Below are 22,111 nucleotides of genomic sequence, written 5' to 3'. Positions count from 1 at the left end.
TAAAAAATAAACATTTTCATATGTTTTGACCCTCATGTTATTCTAAACATTCTTGAGCAGAACACAAAAGAAGATATTTTGAAAAATGCTGATAACCAAACAACACTGGCCTCCATTGACTTCCATTGTATATACAGTACACAAAACCACCGAGACATTTCTCGAAATATCTTCTTTTGTGTTCCACAGTAGTCATATACAAGTTTTAGACTACATGGGAGTGAAAAAAATGATGTCAAAATTTTGGGGTGAACTATCCATTAGAATATAATGGACTTATATTAAAATTCCAATAGCAATTCCGTAGCATTGCCTTGGAAACCATTCGACTGTAGCAGTGTGGTGAAAAAATTCTACATTTGCAAACACCCCCGACAATTCTTTGTAAAATAAAAAAGTACAGTCCAGGAATTGTGAGACACCTCTCTTGGGTATTTTCCAAACAGTGTGAGGCATTCTGACCTCTCCCGAGTGTATTCGGTAGAATTTCCCCCCCGTCTTTCTGTTTCTAGCCCTTTGACATGTGACAGAATTCAGCCTCACTTGCCCTGTCTGATAATATTGTTGACTTCGGTCAGTCACGCCCTGACCCAAATCTAATGTTGCGACCTCCCGACGGACAGCTAATCCTGAACCTGCCAACCCCACACTCTGAGACGAAAAAACTGCTGTTGTATTTTGGTTCTTATTATTGTCGGGGAAATGAAACAAAACATGTGGTTAAAAAAAGATTCGGAATGACTCCAGTCAATAGCAGAGAAAAGCGACGGTTATTTATGGTCGACGCGAAACCACTTTTCAGCGTAATAATGACAAATCAATATTTTCTCTCTGTTTGCGCTCCATAAATTAAAGTGAAAAATGAATCAGTCAATTACAGGTCTGTGAATGCCGTGCTGAATTTCTGTCGCTCCTGTCACCTGACTGAACCGCCCAGTCTGTTTATTTATGCATCTGTAATCTTCTCTTTAATGACGTTTGTGTGTGTGTATTGACTGCATGTCACGTTCGGAGCCCTCTATCAAAGGAAGCCGCGGGCTACCAAGCCTATTGTTTTCAAACATTATAAAGCAGGATTGGATCGCCTGATAACACTTCCATTTTGTGAAGAGCGATTGTTGGTGCCGTTCCTGCTTTAGTGAACATCCCTCAAACCTGACACAAATAAAATCCAATATTCTGAACATATTTGGCCTGTCTGGGTGAGTTTCGTGAGCTGTCTGGATTGAAGCCCGGATGAAGCAAAGTGTCGTGGTTTGAGGCCTCGGTTGCTTGTGCTGGTTTTGGTTCTATTGTTGCTGCATGATTGATCAATGAAATGATCCAAATGTGCTAAGATACACATATGAGTCATCTTGACTGTTATGTTCTTAACTGGGTATGAAACATCAAATGACGAAGAAGACTAAATAGGGTTAAAGGAATGAGAACACCAGGTGAGGGGAATGAGCGCCAATAATGTAAATGAGGAGATTTGAGGGGCGGGTCACACACACAGCAGTCATATATATTCGCGTATTAGTGATTTTGTGACAATAAGAAATGTGTATGATAATATGGCCTTAAAATGTAGGGTTTTTGAAAATGTCCAGTATATTATTAAATTTTCAGTTGTGCAGTTAACTATATTCTAAGATATTCTGAGAATTGTTGTCCATATGATGACAGCCGTTGGGGGCCGACGTTGTTTGGTTACCAACATTCTTTAAAATATTTTTTTTGTTCAAAGTCAAACAGGTTTGAGATGACACGTGGATGAGTAAATGATGTTTGAATGAACTGTACCTTATATATATAAGACATATATCGCGAGAACAAGAACAAAAACAACTGTTCATGTAGTGTAAATCACAGCACAACATTGGTAGATACCAACTATTAACCTTTTAGTTATTTAATTGCTATAGATTGCGGTGGACGGGTGGCACTTTAATCATTTAATTACATGAGTTTTATAACCATAACGTAAAAGCAGTATGGCACAAGCCAACTAGAAGGCTGTGCCATATTGTAAATGCACTCAAAGCAATGGAGACAACATGACAATATAGCACAACCTCTCGTACTTAAATATATTTCTGAATGTAATAACTGTAGCGTTTATTTGATTCTGTGAAAGTAGATCTCACTGCAGGTTTCTCTTCAGTGAGGGCTTTAGTTTAACAGCATAGTGGGAGGGAAGAAGATGTTAGCGGGAGAGGAAAAGAAATTGCAAAGAGCTGACAGACATTGTGTGACACAATAGGATGAGCGACAAGAGAGGAGATGATTCAGACCAATGAGTTGTCGAGGGAGGGGTTATGCTCTCGTGCCAACCATTGCAACTCCTCATTTTTCAAACAATAAATGTTAGTCGATATTTGTATGTTTCTTTGATACACTTAGTAACAGGTCAACTAGACTTCCATTAAGGTAACTGTAGTTTGTTTTCTGGTAAATGTCTGTTAAAATGTGCGGGTACCTTTACAGAAAAAAGGATTTTCATAAAGATGTTGCTCATCCGTCTCTTCCTCTAGAAGAATTTGTGAATTAGCTCTGAAGTGGACTAGATACCATGCTGATATTGAAAACACAGGACTAAAACGGCTATGCTGACTTTGTGCATAAATTGACATTTTGTTATGCTGATGTGTGCGGTGATGCCATCTGCCACTGTAAAACATGTGTAACTGCCTGTGTGTGTTTTAAAAACATTAACGCTGTAATAAACAGAAAATAATGACGTTCGATTAAATTTAAAACAGATCTCAGAGGGTTTTTAGGACATTTTCTAAGCTGTTTTTAACAGCCCATTTGAAGGTAAAATCACAGATAGGATCTCTTATCTATTATCTTAATTCTTTCCGCGTGACAGCAACGAGATGAAGAGGCTTTGCTTAAGTCTTGGGAATCTTGTCTTTTGTGCTACACGTATCCTTGTCTTGACTATTCATAGATATGTGTATAGGTAAAACAATTTTGTTTCACACTGTGAACTAACAATATTTCTCGCAAATTTCAAATAAACATATTGTTTCTGTTGGCATTTATTCGCGGAAAATTAAAACTGGAGAAATGTAAAAATGTATTATATAAATCTTTATTATTTCAGACCTCAAATACTGCAAAGAAACCAAGTTCATATTCACTTTTAAACAGTATTATTTCAACACGTGTTTAGGAAATGTTCAAACATTACATTTGATGTGATGACCTGTGATGCTGGTCACATTGCTGTTGGATGACTTTGTTGCTCCTGAGGTCCGCTTTTGCTGAATTTCAACATACAATGGACTGAAACACATCTAGAAAAGTTGATTCAATGAAAATATGGAATGGTTTCTTAATTTTACCACGGCTGTATGAAGATGGATATGTGTTTTAGAAAGGCGGGCCTCACAAAAGGTTCATCATACTTGGGGGGGTCCCTGGCATCGTAAAGTTTGAAAACCACAGTTCTATATCTAACAGCTAACATCCATAACATAACACTTTGCAGTATGCCATAGACTCACATACTACTCGCACGCACCTCCCTAGGCCCATTGTTTTGGTATCCCTCGTATTTATAGTGTGAATTATGTCCATATATTTTCATGATGTTGGTGTCTGATGTTGGGTTTGGTACGTTTTTTGTAGGCATCATCCGGACAGCCTTGGCAGATATGGATCGAGAGGCGAGAGAACATTACTCAGTAGTGATTCAGGCAAAGGACATGGCAGGGCAGGTGGGGGGACTGTCGGGCTCCACCACCATCAACATCACACTCACCGACATCAACGACAACCCACCCAAGTTCCCTCAGAGTGAGTAATGTTAGTCACCCTTTCGTTTAAAGAAGAATATGCATTCTATCCGAAGCATAGTCGGCCACTATCCTGTCTTAGTTGGTTGAAAACTTGGCGTGTTTCTTCTGATCAACTAGAAACCAGTTTCTAAGTTTAAAATACCTGCTTGCCTCAACATTTACATTAGCATACAATTATATAGAATATTCCTTGAATCGTACAGCAACCAGAGAAAATGAATAAACATTTAAAGAGAATGGTAGAAAACAGTGATCATCAGTTATCGAACAGTGATCAAATCATTGTGTCATAGTCATCAAATCGACCACTGTTGACTCCCTTAACCAACCCTACACATACCACTAAACCTGTCCCTAACCATAGCCATATCATATCGCAGCAAAAGTGTTGTACAAAAGCTTGCAATCATTGTGTTACATCTGTTAAGATCTGAATCGAAGGGAGGGAGAACCACAGAGAGAGCCACAGAGGTCTGATTCATGACAATTATAATATGAATTTACCGTTTAATAACATTTGTAAGCATTTCAATTTCCATTAAATAATGATCTGTTACTTATTAGGGAATGTTTAATAAGTTTATTAGCAACAAACACTTTATCTTACGTTTCTAGCTATTTGAATAAATAGTAACTATTTATATGTTATATGGGATATGTTAAACATCATATAATGTTTGTTAATGATTTATTAATGAAAGTTATTATAAAGTGTTACCGACTTTCTTTCTTCCGCAGAACACAAAAGAAGAATTTTTTTAAATGTTGTTAACTGGACCCCATTCACTTGCAATGGTTTTGTGTCCATACAATAGATGTAAATGGGGTCCAGTGCTGTACGGTTATCAACTTTGTTCCAAATATCTTCTTTTGTGTTCTGCAAAGGAAGTCATACATGTTTGAAATGACAAGAGGTCGAGTAAACGATGACAGAATTTTGGGTGAACGTTCACTTTAAGCTGCCTGGATGTTTTCACGTCTCTTATCTGATCTTTCAAATAAGTAATGCCTGTGATTTAGCGGGTACAGTTTCAATACGTATATTTACGGTATATTTGGTAAGATATCTGTTAAATTGGCCTTTTTAAAGTAAATTACTCTTGTAGTATCCACTCTTGAGTGCTCTAAACGGGCTGAACTTTCCAAAGTGGTTCTGGAGACATTGAAAGACTTGATTATCGGCCTTTAGATGTCGGCAAAAAGAAACCGAAATAACTTGACCTCCTATTTCTTTTTATTCGTCATCCGTCGCAAATAATCTTGTTACTTTTTGAAGGTTAGCCGGACTGTATGGCGTTGTAATGCGCTGCTCTCTTGCTCACAGCGTGCTCTCTCGCTTTTCCCGTTCATTATAGTGTGCCGTTCGATGTCTCAAGGGCTGCTTATGTGTACTTTATAATTATCCAATGGATTGAAATATACCTCGTATAGATGCAGTCTGTCCTGTCAGATGATTCATCAAAGTGTGCAACGCTTTAATATTTTACCCTTAATTAGCACGAAGAGAACAGAAGAATAAACTTGAACTAAATGAGCTTGTTTTTATTGTGTAAGAATCCAATTATGTGTCTTGGATCTTGACATTTTTACCCGCATAAATAGAGCGCGGCAGTAGGGTGCCGGAAGAATAAATTAGATTGGAAACGGTTTTACCAATAGCATATTCAAAGTATCACATTGGAAATCAAACCCTTGACGTTGCTAGTGCCATATTATACCAAAACACTTCAATATACCCATTGTTTCTTCTAGACATCAATGTGAATAAATGGAGAGAAAATGGAAACGTTTGTCTCATCTGTGTCTCAGATTTTTCTTTTTAGAAAAAGAGTCAAAGTCTCACAAATTGTCGCTGTCATTACAGTTTTATTAGAGATCTCTACAACGTCTCAAACTGAACTCAGATTTGTCAAGTCTGCTATCAAAACTCAATATTATTGAAGATCCCATTTGAACTAAAACATTTCTCATCAAATTTACCCCAATCCAGATCATTTACCTCCTATAATCTACATTCTTTATACACCCCCATGCTATTTGTGTATTTGAACAACTGTCTCCTTTCTTTCTATTTTTGTTATTCCTCATAAGCAATTTTATGATAAATATCTGAGACCAACAGAGAACTCCATCTCTTGGGCTCTCGAAGAACAAAAAAGCCTTTCTTTTAAAAATGTGCGTCATGGTACTGTGTTTCAAAATAACATCCAGCCAGTCGAACCCAACCGTCAAGAGGTTTTGTGTGTGTCTGCAGAGAATTACCAGGTGTTTGTCCCCGAGTCGTCGCAGGTGGGGAAGCCGGTGGGAAAGATCAAAGCCACAGATGAGGACATCGGAATCAATGCAGAGATTAAATACAGCATCTTGAACCCAGAGGGTGCAGCGATGTTCTCCATTTCCACGGACAAAGACACTAGAGAAGGAATCATCACACTGAGGAAGGTATTCAAGTCATTTTAGCGGTTTTCGTAGACGAGCAGCACTGGTTTCATTGCACCTGCTTAGAGTAACTAATAAAGTATACAAAAAAATATGTCTTTATTATTTGTAGGTAATAAAACTTGCAATTTTACTTTGCAAACACAGATGGTGATATAGACATGCAGCTGATAGACTCTATCATACACTGTGCGCAACTGCGTGCACATGAAAGTGTTTTTTCTGACAGTTTCAGCCCGACGCAGTTATCATTTCCACGTCCTGCACCACGTTGTTTAAATTGCAAATGCATTTGCACCCATTTACGCACCTTGTTGACGTGATGCTATTTTGAGGCAACTGAAATATACAGCGCCATTGACCAACTGAAAACCTGGTCTTAAGTCAACAACGCTGTTATTTAAAGATCACATTATTAATATTCGCCTACACGGAAGTACACAGTGCACAAACATGTCAAATATTTAAAAAAATATGGAGTTCTATCTAAAAGATTATTATTGTGTATATAAAGCTAAAAAAATGGATGTGTCCTGCAGATGGTCTGCTTGCGCGCTTTAGCCTCGCTTAAGTTTCCTCTCTGCGTCCAGTCTTTACCTTTGCAAATTCCGCTTTGCAAACAGCGACTCCGCCTTGACACGAGCGCAACTTGCTGTAAAGGGATTGGGAGATGAGACTCGAATTGGTTTACTGCACGTTTTGCCCAGCACACTCCATTGACTCATAGGGAGATCCCTTTTAGACCATGGTGCGCTGACCATTTTTCCTGTTCTTAAACTAGCAGAAGTGGATTCGGACAAGCCCTAAGTGCACTTGCGCCCTGCGCTTACGACCATGCGCTTAGATCGTTAAAATAGGGCCCTCCCTCAATTTCTGAGGTCCTTTGAATTGGCCTTAAAAGCATCCACTCTAAACCCCTAATAGCAGGAGACTTAAGACACTCAGAACTTCCTAGCAACCGCATAGCAACGCCCTGGTAACCAGTCAGAGGACCTTTGCATTGTTGCAGTAAGATTTACGTGTGAAAGCACCGCTTTAAAGTGTTAAAAAAAACGACTTTGTGTAATTATTGCCTCGGAAGAAGCTAAAACACTTGATGTAGGCAGTGGAGCCATCAGAGACTCAGCAGTCTGAAGAAAAATGTAAGTATTGCACACAGTAGTCCATGAAACCTCATTAGAATGTTCAGAAAACCAGTGAATCCAAATAACCTCTGAATTGCAATATTTTTCTTTACTTTTCACACTCTCTATGAGTGTTCCTTGCAGTTCTTCACCAAAAAGAACAAAGCACAATATCTTAAAGATACACACACAGAGATCCCTCAGATACACTAATAGACATATAATCTGTCCAGGCAGACGGGGTCAAACTGATGTCTCTCTCACTTCAGGACTCGACTGCTCATTAATGGCCAGTTTTTCGTATTCCGAGCGTCTTCAATTTCAGTCTCGGCCCCATGGGGGAAGCTGTAAATTCAGTGAATACAGAGTTTTCCAAAAGCCAATTTTGTAGATAAATGCCTAGCAGATCTGCCAGGCGAGACGGCCCTCGAAGGTCAGACAGGTTTCGTAGTGTTTACTGGCGTGACCCCATCTAGAGAGTGGTTTAACCTCTACACTCCGGAAGCAGAAAGGACTTTAATATACTGTATTCTTTGTACGTAACTGTTTGGTCTGCTTGAAGCTACTTGAAGCCACCAAGCAAAATACCTTTGACTGACTGAAGGGTATATTGCTTAAAGGGACAGTGCACCTAAAAATGATGATAGTCCCTACGTTCCATTCCGAAGGCCTCATCCCTATGCCCTTAGGCCTTCAAGGGTTTACCCTCAGGAGTCAGAGCTCCAAAGGGTTGAAGGGTGTTGGGACCAAACAACTGTTTTCTAAAAAATCATTCGAGTTGTTCCAAATGTGTGTAAATGTATTTGTTCTGATGAACACAGAGAAAGATATTTGGAATAATGCTAACAAACAAACAGATTTCAACCATAGTAGGAAAAAAACGATGGTAGTCAAAAGTGCCCCAGAACTGTTTGCTGTACTTCATTCTTTAAAATGTCTTCTTTTGTCTTCAACAGAACAAAAAACAAATGATAAAGTTATTGTTCCTACTATGGGAGTCAATGGGTGTTGAGATCTGTTTGGTTATGAGCATTCTTCCAAATATCTTTCATTGTGTTCGAAGGTGAGTAAACTCGAAGGTGAGTAAACGATGACAGAGTTTTCATTTTTCAGGTGAAGTTTCACTTTAAAAGTTCCCTTCTGCGTCATCATCCTGTGTCCATGAAATTGAATATTTTTAGTTATCATTTTTGGTTAAATGTTCAGAAATGGTGTTTTGTGCTTTTGTCATTTTATTTTTGTATCTATATTTTCAGGTCATATTATTAGTGCTTTAACTAAAGCTTATTTTAGTTGATTATTAAGGAAACATTAAAAACAGAAATATTTTGTTTTAAACTTGCCAGAAACAGAAAATAGTTTTAGTAAACTTTAAAAGCCTTAACATAAACAAGTGAATGTGGCCTTATACCTTGCGAAGTGTTGTATGGACTGCCACTTTTTTTGGTCTTGATGATATTTTGGCTTCAATCCTCACACTTCCATTATATCAAAACGAGTAGATTTACTTTTTATATTCTTTATATTTAACCAAAAAATCACACATTAGGGTGAATAACTAATGACAAGTTTCATTTTTGGTTGAACTATTCCATTAAAGTCTTTTAACTTCATCCACAGAGACTGTGCCAGACACCCAAAGCTCTAATCGAATAACTAACGCCTTTCAGCATATTAGGAAAGACAAATGTACTTTGTAATCCAATTTAGTTTCCTGTTCTCTATTTTCAGCCTCTTAACTATGAAAAGAAAAAGCAGTACAGTCTTCATATCTCCGCTGAAAACACACACCTGGACCCTCGCCTCTCATATCTGGGTTCGTTTAAAGACGACGCCACACTCAAGATCACAGTTGGAGACGTGGACGAGTCCCCGGTTTTCTCAATGGATTATTACATTATGGAGGTGTACGAAAATGCCAAGGTCGGAACTGAAGTGGGAGCCGTCACAGCTCGAGACCCAGACAGCAAAAACAGTCCAGTAAGGTGAGAAGATGAAGATATGGTACATATGCTGTGCCGTGTTTTACCTTTTTTGTGTTTTCCCTATTTTCTCCTGTAAAGCTGCTTTGGAAAAATGCACATTGTGAAAAGCTCAATACAAATAAAATTGTCAACCAAAAGAGATTGACAGTTAAGGCACAAAATATACAATATGGGAATGTCTTTGTAAATAAGTATTAAACCAAGTTGCATTCATTTTCAATGCAAATATCTAAAAAGTCTTGAAGGGATAGTTCACCCAAAAATATTTGGAAGAATATCAGTAACCAAAAAGATCTCATTCCCCATTGACCCCCCTTTCCCTAGTATGGCATTGAATGTGGGCTGAGATATGTTTGGTGACTGACATTTTTCCAAATATCTTCCTGGGGTTCAGCAGAAAAAATACATTGATAGAGGTTTGGAACGACCTGAGGGTGAGGAAATTATGACAGAATTTTCATTTTTGGGTGAACTATATCTTTAAGATACGACTAAAAAGTCTCAAGATACGTTTACTTTAGAAGCAAAATGACAAAAGATATTAAATCTTCTTTATTGCTAAATGTATTACAATAAGACTAGTTTATCCTTTAAGTTTATGTGTTTTTTTTAACAAAACACAACAGATATATATCATTCAAAGCACTGGTGTTTTTTAACCACATTTCTTGCTTTCTTTCGTTCTTCTGCTCTTTCTCTCTCTCTTTCTCTGTAAAGGTCGACTTTAATGGTCTGACATTGAGTTGATATGACACGTATGGATCTTTCCTTACGTTTCGAACCCTCGGTGAGGGATGTTGTTCATTAGCGTTAAAACAGCTCATGTTTTAGTGAAGCGCTGCAGCCGAGGCTCAATTAACCCCACATACTAATGAAAGAGCTCATAAACACATCCTTCTTCTCCTTCAGACATCATACTCTTTACCGTCTGACAAATGAGCACTTTGTGTCATTAAGAGAAAAAAGCCTGCATGTATTCATACCTGACAAACATATTATGACACGGCAGAGCTGTTATGAATGTCATTTTTGCTTTATATTGTGACAGCTGGTGCTATGAACGCTACATTACGAAGCTGACATACTGTAAAGGGCATTCAACACTAGCGTATTCTTTGACCGTGGTCGATGAGTGGATTGCAGGTTTTTTAGTCTCTGAGTGTAATCGATTTAGTCATATGAAAATGCTTACGTGGTTGCAAATGAAGCATTATAAAATCTTTAAAATTGACTACTTAGGCTCACTCACAGCATTTAAGAAAAAGGGTAGCACTTTACAATAAAGTTATATTTCTTAACCATAGTAAATGCATTCGATAACATGAACTAACAATGAGCAATATGGCTTTGTTAATGTCAATATAACTATTCATGTTATTTCATGGTGTATTAACTAATGTTAACAGCTACGACGTTTGATTTAAAGGTACAGCGTGTTATTTTTGGAGGATTTATTGACAGAAATGCAATTAAAGATACATAACTATGTCTCCAGAGGAGTAAAGACCTTACATAATGAATACCTCAGAATGAGCTATTTCCATCTACATACACCGCGGGTCCCCTAACATGGAATTCGCCATGTTGTTTCTACATATATAAAAAGTTATAAAAAGGCAACATTTTGTGCAGTTTTCACTGTGCTGTTTTTTGCAGTGAATTTTGTTCGGCGGAAGGTGTAGACCTTATTAAATTGATCACCCGTGATGATTTTATACTAATAGTTCATTCATTTCAGACTCCTGGGCTTATGATGTGTCTGGGAGTCCGTCTGGTTTTGTGCAATGTTTCCACAGAGTTGAAGCTCATTTGTATTTTTATGGGGCCACCCCTAGCGTGCCCGCCGTTACGTCCACCCCCGGTGTACAGAACATGAATAAAATAAAACTTCCTGTCACATTCATGAGAACAACAGGAGTGATGAAATAAATGTCAGAAAGTTTGTTGCACCGGCTGTAAAATGCATGAAGTGTGAAATTCTCATTGTTATTTCTCTCTCATGTCTGATGAAGCTTTTTAAAAGGAAAAGAAGTCTAATGTCAAGGACTGTGCATATTTTCTTGTGGTAATGGGATGTGACCACTATGGTTTATTAGCATAGACGTTTTTTTGAACCTTCAGAGTCAGTGTGTGTCGGTTACTCTTATGGTCATGCAAATACTGAGATTATTACTTCTGTACAGTGTATTTTTACATCGACATTTATCACTGGAGCGCTATAAAAACTGAAGAGAAAACAGGAAAAAAGATAAAAGAATAATCCCTTTTCTGTTCAGATAATAATTTTTTTCAGCCCATTAATCTACACTCACCATGAAATAAACAGCTTTTCATGCCTGTGCAAGATTTTGTTACGTGGTATTTTCATTAACTGCAAGAAAATAAAATGACATTACATTTTGAAAATCTGCATTAGTGTTATAAAGCGATGATGAACAAGGTTATTGTTATCTTCTTAGTTTTCTTCGAAGCCTTTATAGTGATGCATTTGATCATTATCATATTTCACTCAGAACATTTATTTCACGACACACCCGAGTGCAAATAGTTTTTAATGGAGTACTCTTCACAGTAGACACGATGAAACTATTTCTATATCGTTTGGCAGAGTTTGCCATCGTTTAAAGGTGATAAAAGTACTACGTCTAATATGTGACCCTGGACCACAAAACCAGTCATAAGGTCTTTTTTATTGAGATTTTGACATCCTTCAAAAGCTGAATGAATAGCTTTCCATTGATGTATTATATATTGATGTAGTTAGGACAATATTTAGCCTAGATACAACTATTTGAAAATCTGGAATATTGAGAAATCGCCTTTTAAGTTGTTTATCAAAAGCGCTGACTGTAGCAGACCGTTGCTATGAAGAAACAGGTTTGTTTCAACGCTCTCTAGGCTAACAGCTATAATGATGTTGTGGAGAGTAGAAGAACCCGAAAGCTGAAATCAAAGCTTTTCATAGACACCACACTTGAGTGGGTCATTCCCAGAGAGCGGACAGAAGCGAGATATGTTTTTAGGTGTGCTTCCAACCATTTTTGTTTGCGATTTTATGCATCTACTCACAAAAATAAAGTTTTGATATATTTACAGTAGGAAGTTCACAAAATATCTTCATGCCACTTGATTTTTACTTAAAATGATCGATAATCGATCATTTCGACCCATGTTGGCGATATTGTATACCCGTGCTCCTTATGACAGGTTTTGTGGTCCATGGTCACATACTTGTGCTACAGATATAAACCGCCTAGAATGTGCTAGCAGCGTTTTTGTAACGTTGACCCGTCGACCATTTTGAAATGGTCAGCATTTTCCTGTTGTTACTCGCAGTATGAGAAACAAAGAAACAGCTTCTAATGAATAATATATATATATATATATATATATATATATATATATATATATGACAGCAACCATACATCCCTCTCTAACATCCCAAAGACATTTCTTCACAGACAGTTCCTTGTCTTTCTCATCTGCAAGAATAAGGATTTATTCAATGTGTCCAAATTATTTTTTCTCTCATACGTTTCCTTTCCCCTTTTTGTTATATTCTGCCACTCTATTGTAATCTATTGCTTCTGCTTTCGTGTCATTTCAGCTAAAATACTAAAACGTATCTGTGCGTATACCTACAGTACCTGCTGCTCATGAATCTCTTTTACAATTTCCAATATTATGTCTACCGGGGGCGATCGATCATTTGGGGAAACGTGAACAAAATGAACTTAAACAGCTACAAGACAAGACCATTATTAAATACAATACGCATTCTGTCAGACTGACATAATGATATTTACATTTAATTACAAACTGCGTGAAAAAAATGTGCATTCTTCATTTCAATTGATAGAACTCCTACTACGCGCCATCGTAACATTTCTACTCTGTGTGAAATCTTTTTTGTGTTATTCTACATATATCCCTCTCTGTATTTCTGTCATTGACAAGGCCTATTGATCACGTGCTGTAGCAGACCTGACCCTACATCGCGCCACACTTAGAGTTGGCAAGGTTTCACCATCCAGCCATGTACGGCAATATGAGCTCCCAGATGATAAGACAAATCCGAGCTGTCTTTGGTCTTAATGCCACAGCGATGATGTAGAGGGTTGAAAGATGGAAAGGTTCATGCAGTATTCATACTTTCTCCTCTATATTTAGATATTTCATCGAGCGGAGTGAAGACAAAGAGGTGTATTTCGATATCGAATCCATCAGCGGTGTCATTAGAACTACTCAGCTGCTGGACCGGGAGGAGATGCCGTGGCACAACATCACCGTCATGGCAACAGAGGAGGGTTGGTACCAGAATTAATTTAGCTTGAGCATCATTTCTTTAATACCTTGCTTATTTATATTTATTAATTTTAATAGCTAATGAGTTTGCCAAAACATTGAAAATGGTTTGTATACTAATGAGAAACAATTTGCTGAACATCGCGTGCATTTAATCATTTGAAATCAATTCTATAGACCAACATATTCTTACAAAGTTATCTGAGCTATGGCATTTAAATGAATTCAATATATTACTATGTATTGTATGTCAACGATATACCCTCAAAGAACAATTCACAAATGTATAAGAGCAATAAAACTTTTCAAAGACACACAAGAAAAATAAAACAAATGTTAAAGCTGTAATTCCAAACATTTTGGGGGTTTTAAAGAAAAAAAGCCAGTGCATTAAGTGTACCTTTCTTTTAACCTAATTCGCAAAGGCAAGTTTATAATAATGATTTAAAATGTACCTGTTGGGTACAGATTAGTGGAAAATGTGAGTTTTACTTCAACCAAATAGTAAGGATAACAACGTGACCCGCAGTTTTATGTTTCACGCAGAGATGGCGATAGAGAGTAGACATTATGGATTTCAGTGAGAATGTTGTTTTGATATTTGTGTTTTAAATGTTTATATGAAATCAGAGATAAACTGGAGGGGAGAAATGTTTGTTGCCATGGTGACAAATTGTCTTGGAAGTCTTCGTTGTAGGAAATGTTCACTTCTGTTCTTGCTGAGGGTGTGAATGCTTGTTAGAGAAGGTGTCTAGGGAGAAGACATCAATGACCTCAGTACATCGCAGCAATTATACGCACTTTTTGTGCTTTGGATCCCATCAGGACCATTGTATTATTTTATTTTTGTATATCCTACTTCTGGTTACTATAGTAGTTACTGTAGTTAGTGTTATGTCGAGTCTGAACAATGTTTGGCAACTATAGATCAGTTAAAGAAATATGTTTCTTATCGTTGTGTCGTGACTCAAGGCAACTATGACAAGTGTATTTTCTATTCATAAAGGATGCAAGTGATGCCATGGAAACTAAAAGACTAAGTCATTCTAAAAGATGCAAAGCACATTCATTTCTTTGTTTTAATTGCGCAATAACATATCACTGCACATTCTTGTTGTGAAACTGTTTTTCATTTATTATAAATTGTAATGACTTGTTCATTTTGTCGTTATTTATTTTCACATGAATTTATTCAGTGTGAGTCCAACTCATTCTGAGAATTCCTACTAGATCATTTAGCCAATTTGTAAACAAAATTAGCCAGATCCTACCCGGGGACCAATGGTCGCATGCAAATGTACTTCTGTCAAAGAAATTACAGTTGAGAGACGTGCTCTTTTGAGACAGACTGATGGGAATTTACATAACCTGTGTTTCTTAATTTGACATTAATTGGTCGTTATTGCAAATACGCAGACCCACACCCGAATTTTCTGATATTTTATGTTTTGTTGAAAACTTTGAAATGCTTGATGGTTTTCTGGCCTGTGTAAAACTGCATGCATGATGTTCTCATGTATTTTTTGATCAAAGCTTTGTGACACTTCTCCTTCCAGACAACCCCAGCCTTCAGAGTCAAGTGCCCGTCACAGTGCAGGTTCTGGATGTGAACGACAATCCTCCGAAGATCAACAGCGATGAGGAGATCATCATCTGCGAGAGCACCAGAGCAGGACAGGCGAGTCCCAAAAAAGCCTCTTTTTGTCTCAAACCTTGATCCACTCATATCTGCTGGTATGGAAAAGAGAAAGAGTAAGAACAGAAATAGGAGAAATGGAGGGAGGTTAAAGGAATGCTTATCATCTTTCTACGAGAATAAGAATCTGATCAACAAAGCGTGACAGTTCTGAATCACTAAACCGCTCTGCTATTTTCCTGCTCTCACTTTCCACCATTTCATCTCGAAAATGCTGTTTTTCACCAGCAGAAAGAGGGATTTGGAAGACAGATGAGGTCAAGACCATTTTCATATTTCCTGTGTTGAAACCGACAATCAGTTATACTAAATTATACAGACTACATTTAATGACCAACGTGTTCATGGTTTAACCGATACCTGGTTCAGTCCTAAATCTCACAACAAATACTGATTTTGGTTCTTTAACTATTCTTTGGAAAAACAGTTTTTGGCTGAAACTACTCTTTTTTAATATTTTATTTCCTAAAGTGAACATTAAATATCATAAACAATCGATTTTACTTCTTTACTTTTCACCATGTGAAAGGGGATTATTCAACAGGTCAAAACTCTTGGCGGGATTTTATTAAACCGTGTTGAATTGGGAAAAGTGGTCTTTAAATAGCAGGTATTTTAAAAATAGGGTTTAAGAAACGTCTTCTCAGAGATTGATCATGTTCTTACGTTTAGTTAAAAGATTTAAAAAACATACATTTTGCTTCGTAGTAATGTGGACTGATGAATTAGTATTCACAATTAGTCGATAGCAAATTTATTTTAGTTTACTAAAACTAAAACTTTGAAAAACTTGTTCATTGAAATCAAATCAAATATGAAAATTATTGGGAAAACAAAACTCAAGAAAAAATGTAAATGTTGCCTCAAAAATAAGTTTAAAGCATTGAAATTATAATTATTCACAAAAACTAAAATAAAAATGAATAAATCTTATATAGCAACATTAAAAATAAACCAATAAATAAAAAAATGACAAAAGCATACACCAAAATTGCTAAACTAAAATGACTAAACTAAAATGAACTAAGAGTAAATAAAATGGCCACAAAAACTAAAAATGTAAAAATAAAAGCTAATTTAAAATAGGAATCAAACTAAAATCAAAACTATAATAACTCTGGTTTATATTTCATATTGACTTCAGGTTCTTAAACAGACCATTAAAAAGGATTGTATTGTAGATTTGTGCACATTATTTTCCTTATAATAAAGCGTATTTTTATAAAATTTTCAAATACAAAAAGGTATTAATTTAACAATTTCAAATACAAATAGGTATTAATGGAACGATATCAAAACACGTTTAAAAACATTTTCAATAACTATCAGCCGATTACAACCCTTGACAATTGCCATTGTGAAGTTGTCAGCCTTTTTCTGTTTCTTAACACAAGCAATTCATGAATTATATATTCGATCAGTATGAACCTCTTCAAAGTGTTCTCTCAGAAGCACCGGGATTGAACAATTCACAATGAAATCAAAATGCATATTGGGTTGCTAGGACAACTCATACAAAAAACCAGCTGGCTTTGACACAGAAAGCACAGATTTCAAGAACCACTGAGTTGGCAGCAGAGACGTCAGATGAGTTCATGAAAATGGCGAACAATAAATGAATGAACAAAAAGTAAAGTTAAACAAATTGGCCAAAATCTGTGTTGGGGATATGATGGGGGGAGTCCATTTGCAAGAGAGGCCGACATGTCTGGTGGTAGGTCTTCATTTTTTGTGGTTTAAATGTGGGTATTCAGCATGGGATTCGGTTGGAGACCCTACATTAACAAGCACAACTTTGTTCCTCAGCAAAGTCTTCAAAAAAGATTTTTTTGCATGTCTTTAACTGGGGATCATGCTGGTTCACAAAACCAGAACAGACCCTGTTGCAAACTGAAGTGTTGTCTGTTGTTGGCAGGTCATTCAGACGATCACTGCGGTTGATAAAGATGATTTTGCCAATGGAAAAGGATTTTCATTCTCTTTTCCTGGAGGAATTCCTGCCAACCCCAACTTCACAATTAAAGACAATGAAGGTATGCCCTGTACTTGTGACGTAAAAATTGTAGATAAACCTCCATGCATTGTATTTGGACAGATTGTATGTCAGTACTCTTACTCCTTTAATCTTCTTTCTTCCGCTGCTATCGCTTCTTTTGTTACTTCGGCGCCTCAGGTTCTTTAAAGCAATTGGAGAAGTTTTTCTTCTGCCTACTTTAAAGCACTTCCAAAATACAGTTCAATTCGGCACGATTTATTTTCTCCATCACAGCACCTCGCTGTCAGAAAGAGCCGGTATTCCATTTGAGGGATTATGGGTCTAACCTCACACAGTAGTTCAGTCCCTGACGCTGTCGTACGAATTACCGGCTCCCTAAACCCATGAACTACGACCTTAATGCAATACTGGCACAGACGCCCGTAGGCTTGAGGTTAGCATGCAGACTCTCTCATCCCAGGTGTGATGTACTGGGGTCTACATCTGGCCCTATAACTGGTAGGATTTTTGAACTCGGAGAAAAAGAAAAGACCCCTTTGAGATGGTTATGGCAGGGATAAGAAAGGGTTCAAGGTTGACTTGGAAGGATATTATTTGGGGCATGAGAAGACAATGTTTAGGTTAAAACAACTATTGAAACTCATAGAAAGCAAACACTGAATTAAGAAAGGTGTCTTTTATTACCTTTACTTTTAGGCGTTTAGAAGACGCTTTTATGCAAAAGGACTTACAATGTAGCTTCATTGTTTCTATACTACTATAAGAGGACAACAACAATACAACAAGTGCTGGAACAAGTTGCCAGGTTTCATGAAAAATGTGGCAGACTAGATTAAATCAGGAGGTTTGTTCCACCAACACGGAGTAGTGAAATATGTAAATATCTAATTGAATTAATTGAAATGGTAAATAAAGTTGTATAGTCAAAATTAAGAGACAATTAAATAAAAATGGTAAATATGTGTCAACAGCATTAATGTGTCCTGAATAATTCATAGTGGAATCCCTTTCAGAAAAACCTCATGAATTTCACATGTTTTTTAAAGTGATCTCATGGGGTTCTACATAAATGGTATTCACATCAAGTACCCTAGAACTGTTTGTTTTCCTACATTTCTCAAAATATCTAATTTTGTGTTCAACAGAACAAGAAAAATATAATTTTTCCTTCTAGTCAATCAGTCCCAGAAATGTCAGTTGCTTACGTTTTCCCAAATATATTTCTTTGTGTAAAGACATTTTAAGAAATGTATACAGGTTTGGAACCACTAGAAGGTTAAGAGACCATTTCAAAATCAGCGTTTATTAAAATAACAGTATATGTGTGTTTATTTATAGGTAAAATGTGAACTACTTACAATATTTCACCCACATTTGAAAATATCGTTTCTATTTGTATTCATTTGCAGAAAATGAATTCTGGATAAACAAGTCAAAATGACCGAAAAAGATGCACTGTATCTATTTTCAGACCTCAAATACTCAAAGACAGTAATATTTGTACATGTATTAAGGAAAAGTTGAAAATTCTGTCAGTCTTTCACATGCTGTTGGATGACTGTATTACTCCTGAGGTTTGATTTTGTTGAAATTGAAAATTTGGAAGGGTCTCGCAACTGTATATGTGCATGAATATACATGACAATGTGAATATTATGATACATAATAACAGATGTAGCAGCATCCACTTAACATATGAATGTCATATGACTTTTCGGTAACTCAACTCGCTTTTTACACATTTCATTGTTACAAAGCAACTGTGCATGAAAATATTTTAACTACAAGCAATAGAATAAATAACATACACGCAATGACACTCACACTAACGGACACACACACAGAGATAGCAACATAAGATAAAAGAAACAAAGGTAATGCGTTATGTAGACTATCAATTCCTATATGGGGTAGTGATAATTCACGCAAATGATACATTTAAAATAATGTTAACAAGTTTAAAGTCTAAAGACGATGTCAGCAGCCCCCCGGCGAACGAAACATCGTTTCAATGTGAAGTATTGTGTGAAAGCACAACATCCTACCTCAACATCATTGGAGGCAAACTAGAGAAGTCGAGGCAGATCGATGAGATAGAAGATTCGAGTTCCACTTGTTTCCCATCGAGCACATCGGAGGATGGAGTTACCTCTAAAGTAGTATTTACTACAAGTCTCTCTCCCTCTCTCACAGTTCCTCGCTCTCTAATCTCTCTCCACCGGGACGTGCCACTGTTTAAGAATTTTCTTCTCTTTCCATTGGTGGTCGATGTCAGCTTGCTTTCTCATGCTGTCTGTAGAGAGGCGGCGAGTGTGAAGTCCACTTGTCTATGAAGACCAAAAGTGCTTCAAATTTAGCAATAAAACCACTTTTCCGTCTTTACAAGAGCTCTGGAAAGAGTAAATGGCTCTTAATGCAGGTACTTTAGCTCTCTGTATCTAAATGGCCGCTTTGTGATGAAACATAAACAAATTTTCTGTGACAGCGTGCTCCCGAATCATGTTTTTGTATTTAGTAAAAACATCTAATAATCTAAGAAACCTGCTAAATACATTATCTTAATATTTAAACAAGATTAACTAAGAAGAGAAAGTGTGTTGGTAATAAGACTTGTTTTCAGAGAATGTTTATTTTTCTTACCTTCTCAACTTTATTCATAAAATGTGAAAATAATGATTTGCTAGTAAGTTAAGAAAAGAGAAACATCTTATGCACTTTTTTATTATACTTTTGTTTATCTTGTTAGGTTCTCTCCGTGTTTTTGATTTGTGAACACTGAAGCAAACATTAAATGAATGAAATGATTGTCTCTTCACGTATTACGTTATAAACGCAATGTCTCCGTGTGAATAACAATGTGAGATATAGAGTCCCAGGGCGCATACAAGGCCCTCGCACAGATTTTCAGTTTGATTATGTTCTCCAGTCGATTAGGTTCTCTAGTGGAGCCGAGGGTAATTACACAAGCAATATTCATTCATGAGCATCCGATGATGCCGAAGGAGTCAGGCGCCGGTCAAATAAACACGCCAAAGACATGCAAGTGTCCAATCTCACATTCATCACTCTGCTAATAAGTTCCACCAACACATAATCACGTCTTAAAGCAACAGTGACCCAAAAATGAGAATTATTTCACACCAGAAACAAAGGGGCGATTCTAGGTTTTCAATGTTAGCCTCCAATGAGGATATATATAAATAAATAATACACAGCCACTCTCTTCGCACCACATACTGTATACATTACTAAAATCACTAATTCAGATAGAATATGCAACATGTATAATTCAAAGTGACAACAATAATAACAATACATTTTGCTTATTATGTTCAATCCACTCTGTGGTGCTGTGAACTGAAGAATGCGCTGAATAACGTAGCCGGCCTCCGTTTTCATAATAAGCGATCTTGAATACTTGTAAAGATTACATTATTACTCTCAATGTTTTAGGGGGGCTAAGCTAGAACTTAAGGGGGGCTTTATCTCCCCTAAAAAGGGCCTACCACGTTCAACAAATACTTCAGACAGATGAATTAAAGCATGCATGTTTTAAACTATTTTTTTTTATATTTGTCTTTCGATAAAAAATTAACCCGAGACGCAAATTATTTATGGACATTTTGCTCGAAACTAAATATCTGCCATGAGGTAAGAAACATAAACTTAAATTAAGATAATTGAATTATGTTTATTTTTCTTACCTAATTGGCAGCTTTTATAAATGTTATATTATGAATATATATATATATATATATATATATATATATAAAACGTTCTTATTTATATATCATTACACATCATACATTTTATTTTAGATTACAAAACAAATTAATATGAAACTTTTATAACTTGTTTCTTATTTTATATTATATTTAAATAATATTTTTTTCTGAATAAAATAAATAATGTCTTAATAAGGTCATTTTACTTCTCAAGTAAATGTATCTAGAATTAATATCTTTCGATAATAATGAAAATGTTTTATGTTTGTGCTGGCAAACAACACAAAAATACTTTTTTGGCAGTGCATGGATTATTTTTGTCTTCTACGGTTATGGTTTAAATCTTGCGGACATGGTCGCCATGTCATTTTTTCAAAGAAAGCTACATGAAAATCCCGAAGAAATGTTTCTTTTCTGGTCAAAGCAGAAATAAAACATACCGTAGTTTTGGAATGACGTGCGGGTAAATAATGACAGAATTTTCCTTTTCCCTTGAATTATTTCTGTAGGGGTGAACCTCTACCTGAAATCACAAAATAATTGCGCACTCGTCTCTCTGTGATGTCTTTCACGGTTTGTTATTTCTTTCTCTTTCTCAAGTGCTCCAGACTCCATTCTACCTATTGTACGTTGTTATTCTCTTCATCTCCCCTCTCCTATCCGCCATCTGTTTCTGAAAGACTGCTGTCCTATTTCCATCAGCTTTGTCTGCATCTTGAGCTCTTTATAGAGATGTTGTGTTCTTCTCTAGCACTGGCTTGTTTTAATATGCAGTCTGTGTCTCGGAAGGATTTCGGATATTGAGTGGCAGTCTTCGAGTGGGAGTCTGGACAGGGAACCAGACAGCCTGGAAAATAACCAGGAACGGGAAATATTAGTCATTTTCCGGTGATTATAATGATTATTGTGACGGTGGAAAAGATGAGGCGGACTATTTTATCAAACTCTCCATCACGTTACGTTAAATTCAAATGATGCGCAAACGTGTTGCTTTATCTACACGGATACAATGAATCTATCTATTAGTCTACAGTACAATGAGTTTAATGAATG

The 22,111-nt window shown here is 36.6% G+C and overlaps 1 protein-coding gene across 2 annotated transcripts in view; it reads left to right on the top strand.

The window, feature by feature from the left end:
- LOC306905367 (cadherin-18) overlaps positions 1–22,111 on the top strand; it is a 100,869-nt gene that overhangs the window by 65,673 nt on the left and 13,085 nt on the right. For both annotated transcript variants that reach the window (XM_079475931.1, XM_079475932.1), the window contains exons 5-10: positions 3,619–3,786; positions 6,043–6,230; positions 9,083–9,336; positions 13,507–13,643; positions 15,198–15,319; positions 17,253–17,370. In XM_079475931.1, the coding sequence (XP_079332057.1) occupies positions 3,619–3,786; positions 6,043–6,230; positions 9,083–9,336; positions 13,507–13,643; positions 15,198–15,319; positions 17,253–17,370 (987 nt within the window). The remainder of the gene's footprint in view (positions 1–3,618; positions 3,787–6,042; positions 6,231–9,082; positions 9,337–13,506; positions 13,644–15,197; positions 15,320–17,252; positions 17,371–22,111) is intronic.

This window comes from Barbatula barbatula (genome assembly GCF_947034865.1).
Source record: "Barbatula barbatula genome assembly, chromosome: 16".
NCBI classification, from domain to species: domain Eukaryota; kingdom Metazoa; phylum Chordata; class Actinopteri; order Cypriniformes; family Nemacheilidae; genus Barbatula; species Barbatula barbatula.
Note: the sequence above shows the minus strand (reverse complement) of the source record. Positions and strands in the feature narration are given on the sequence as shown.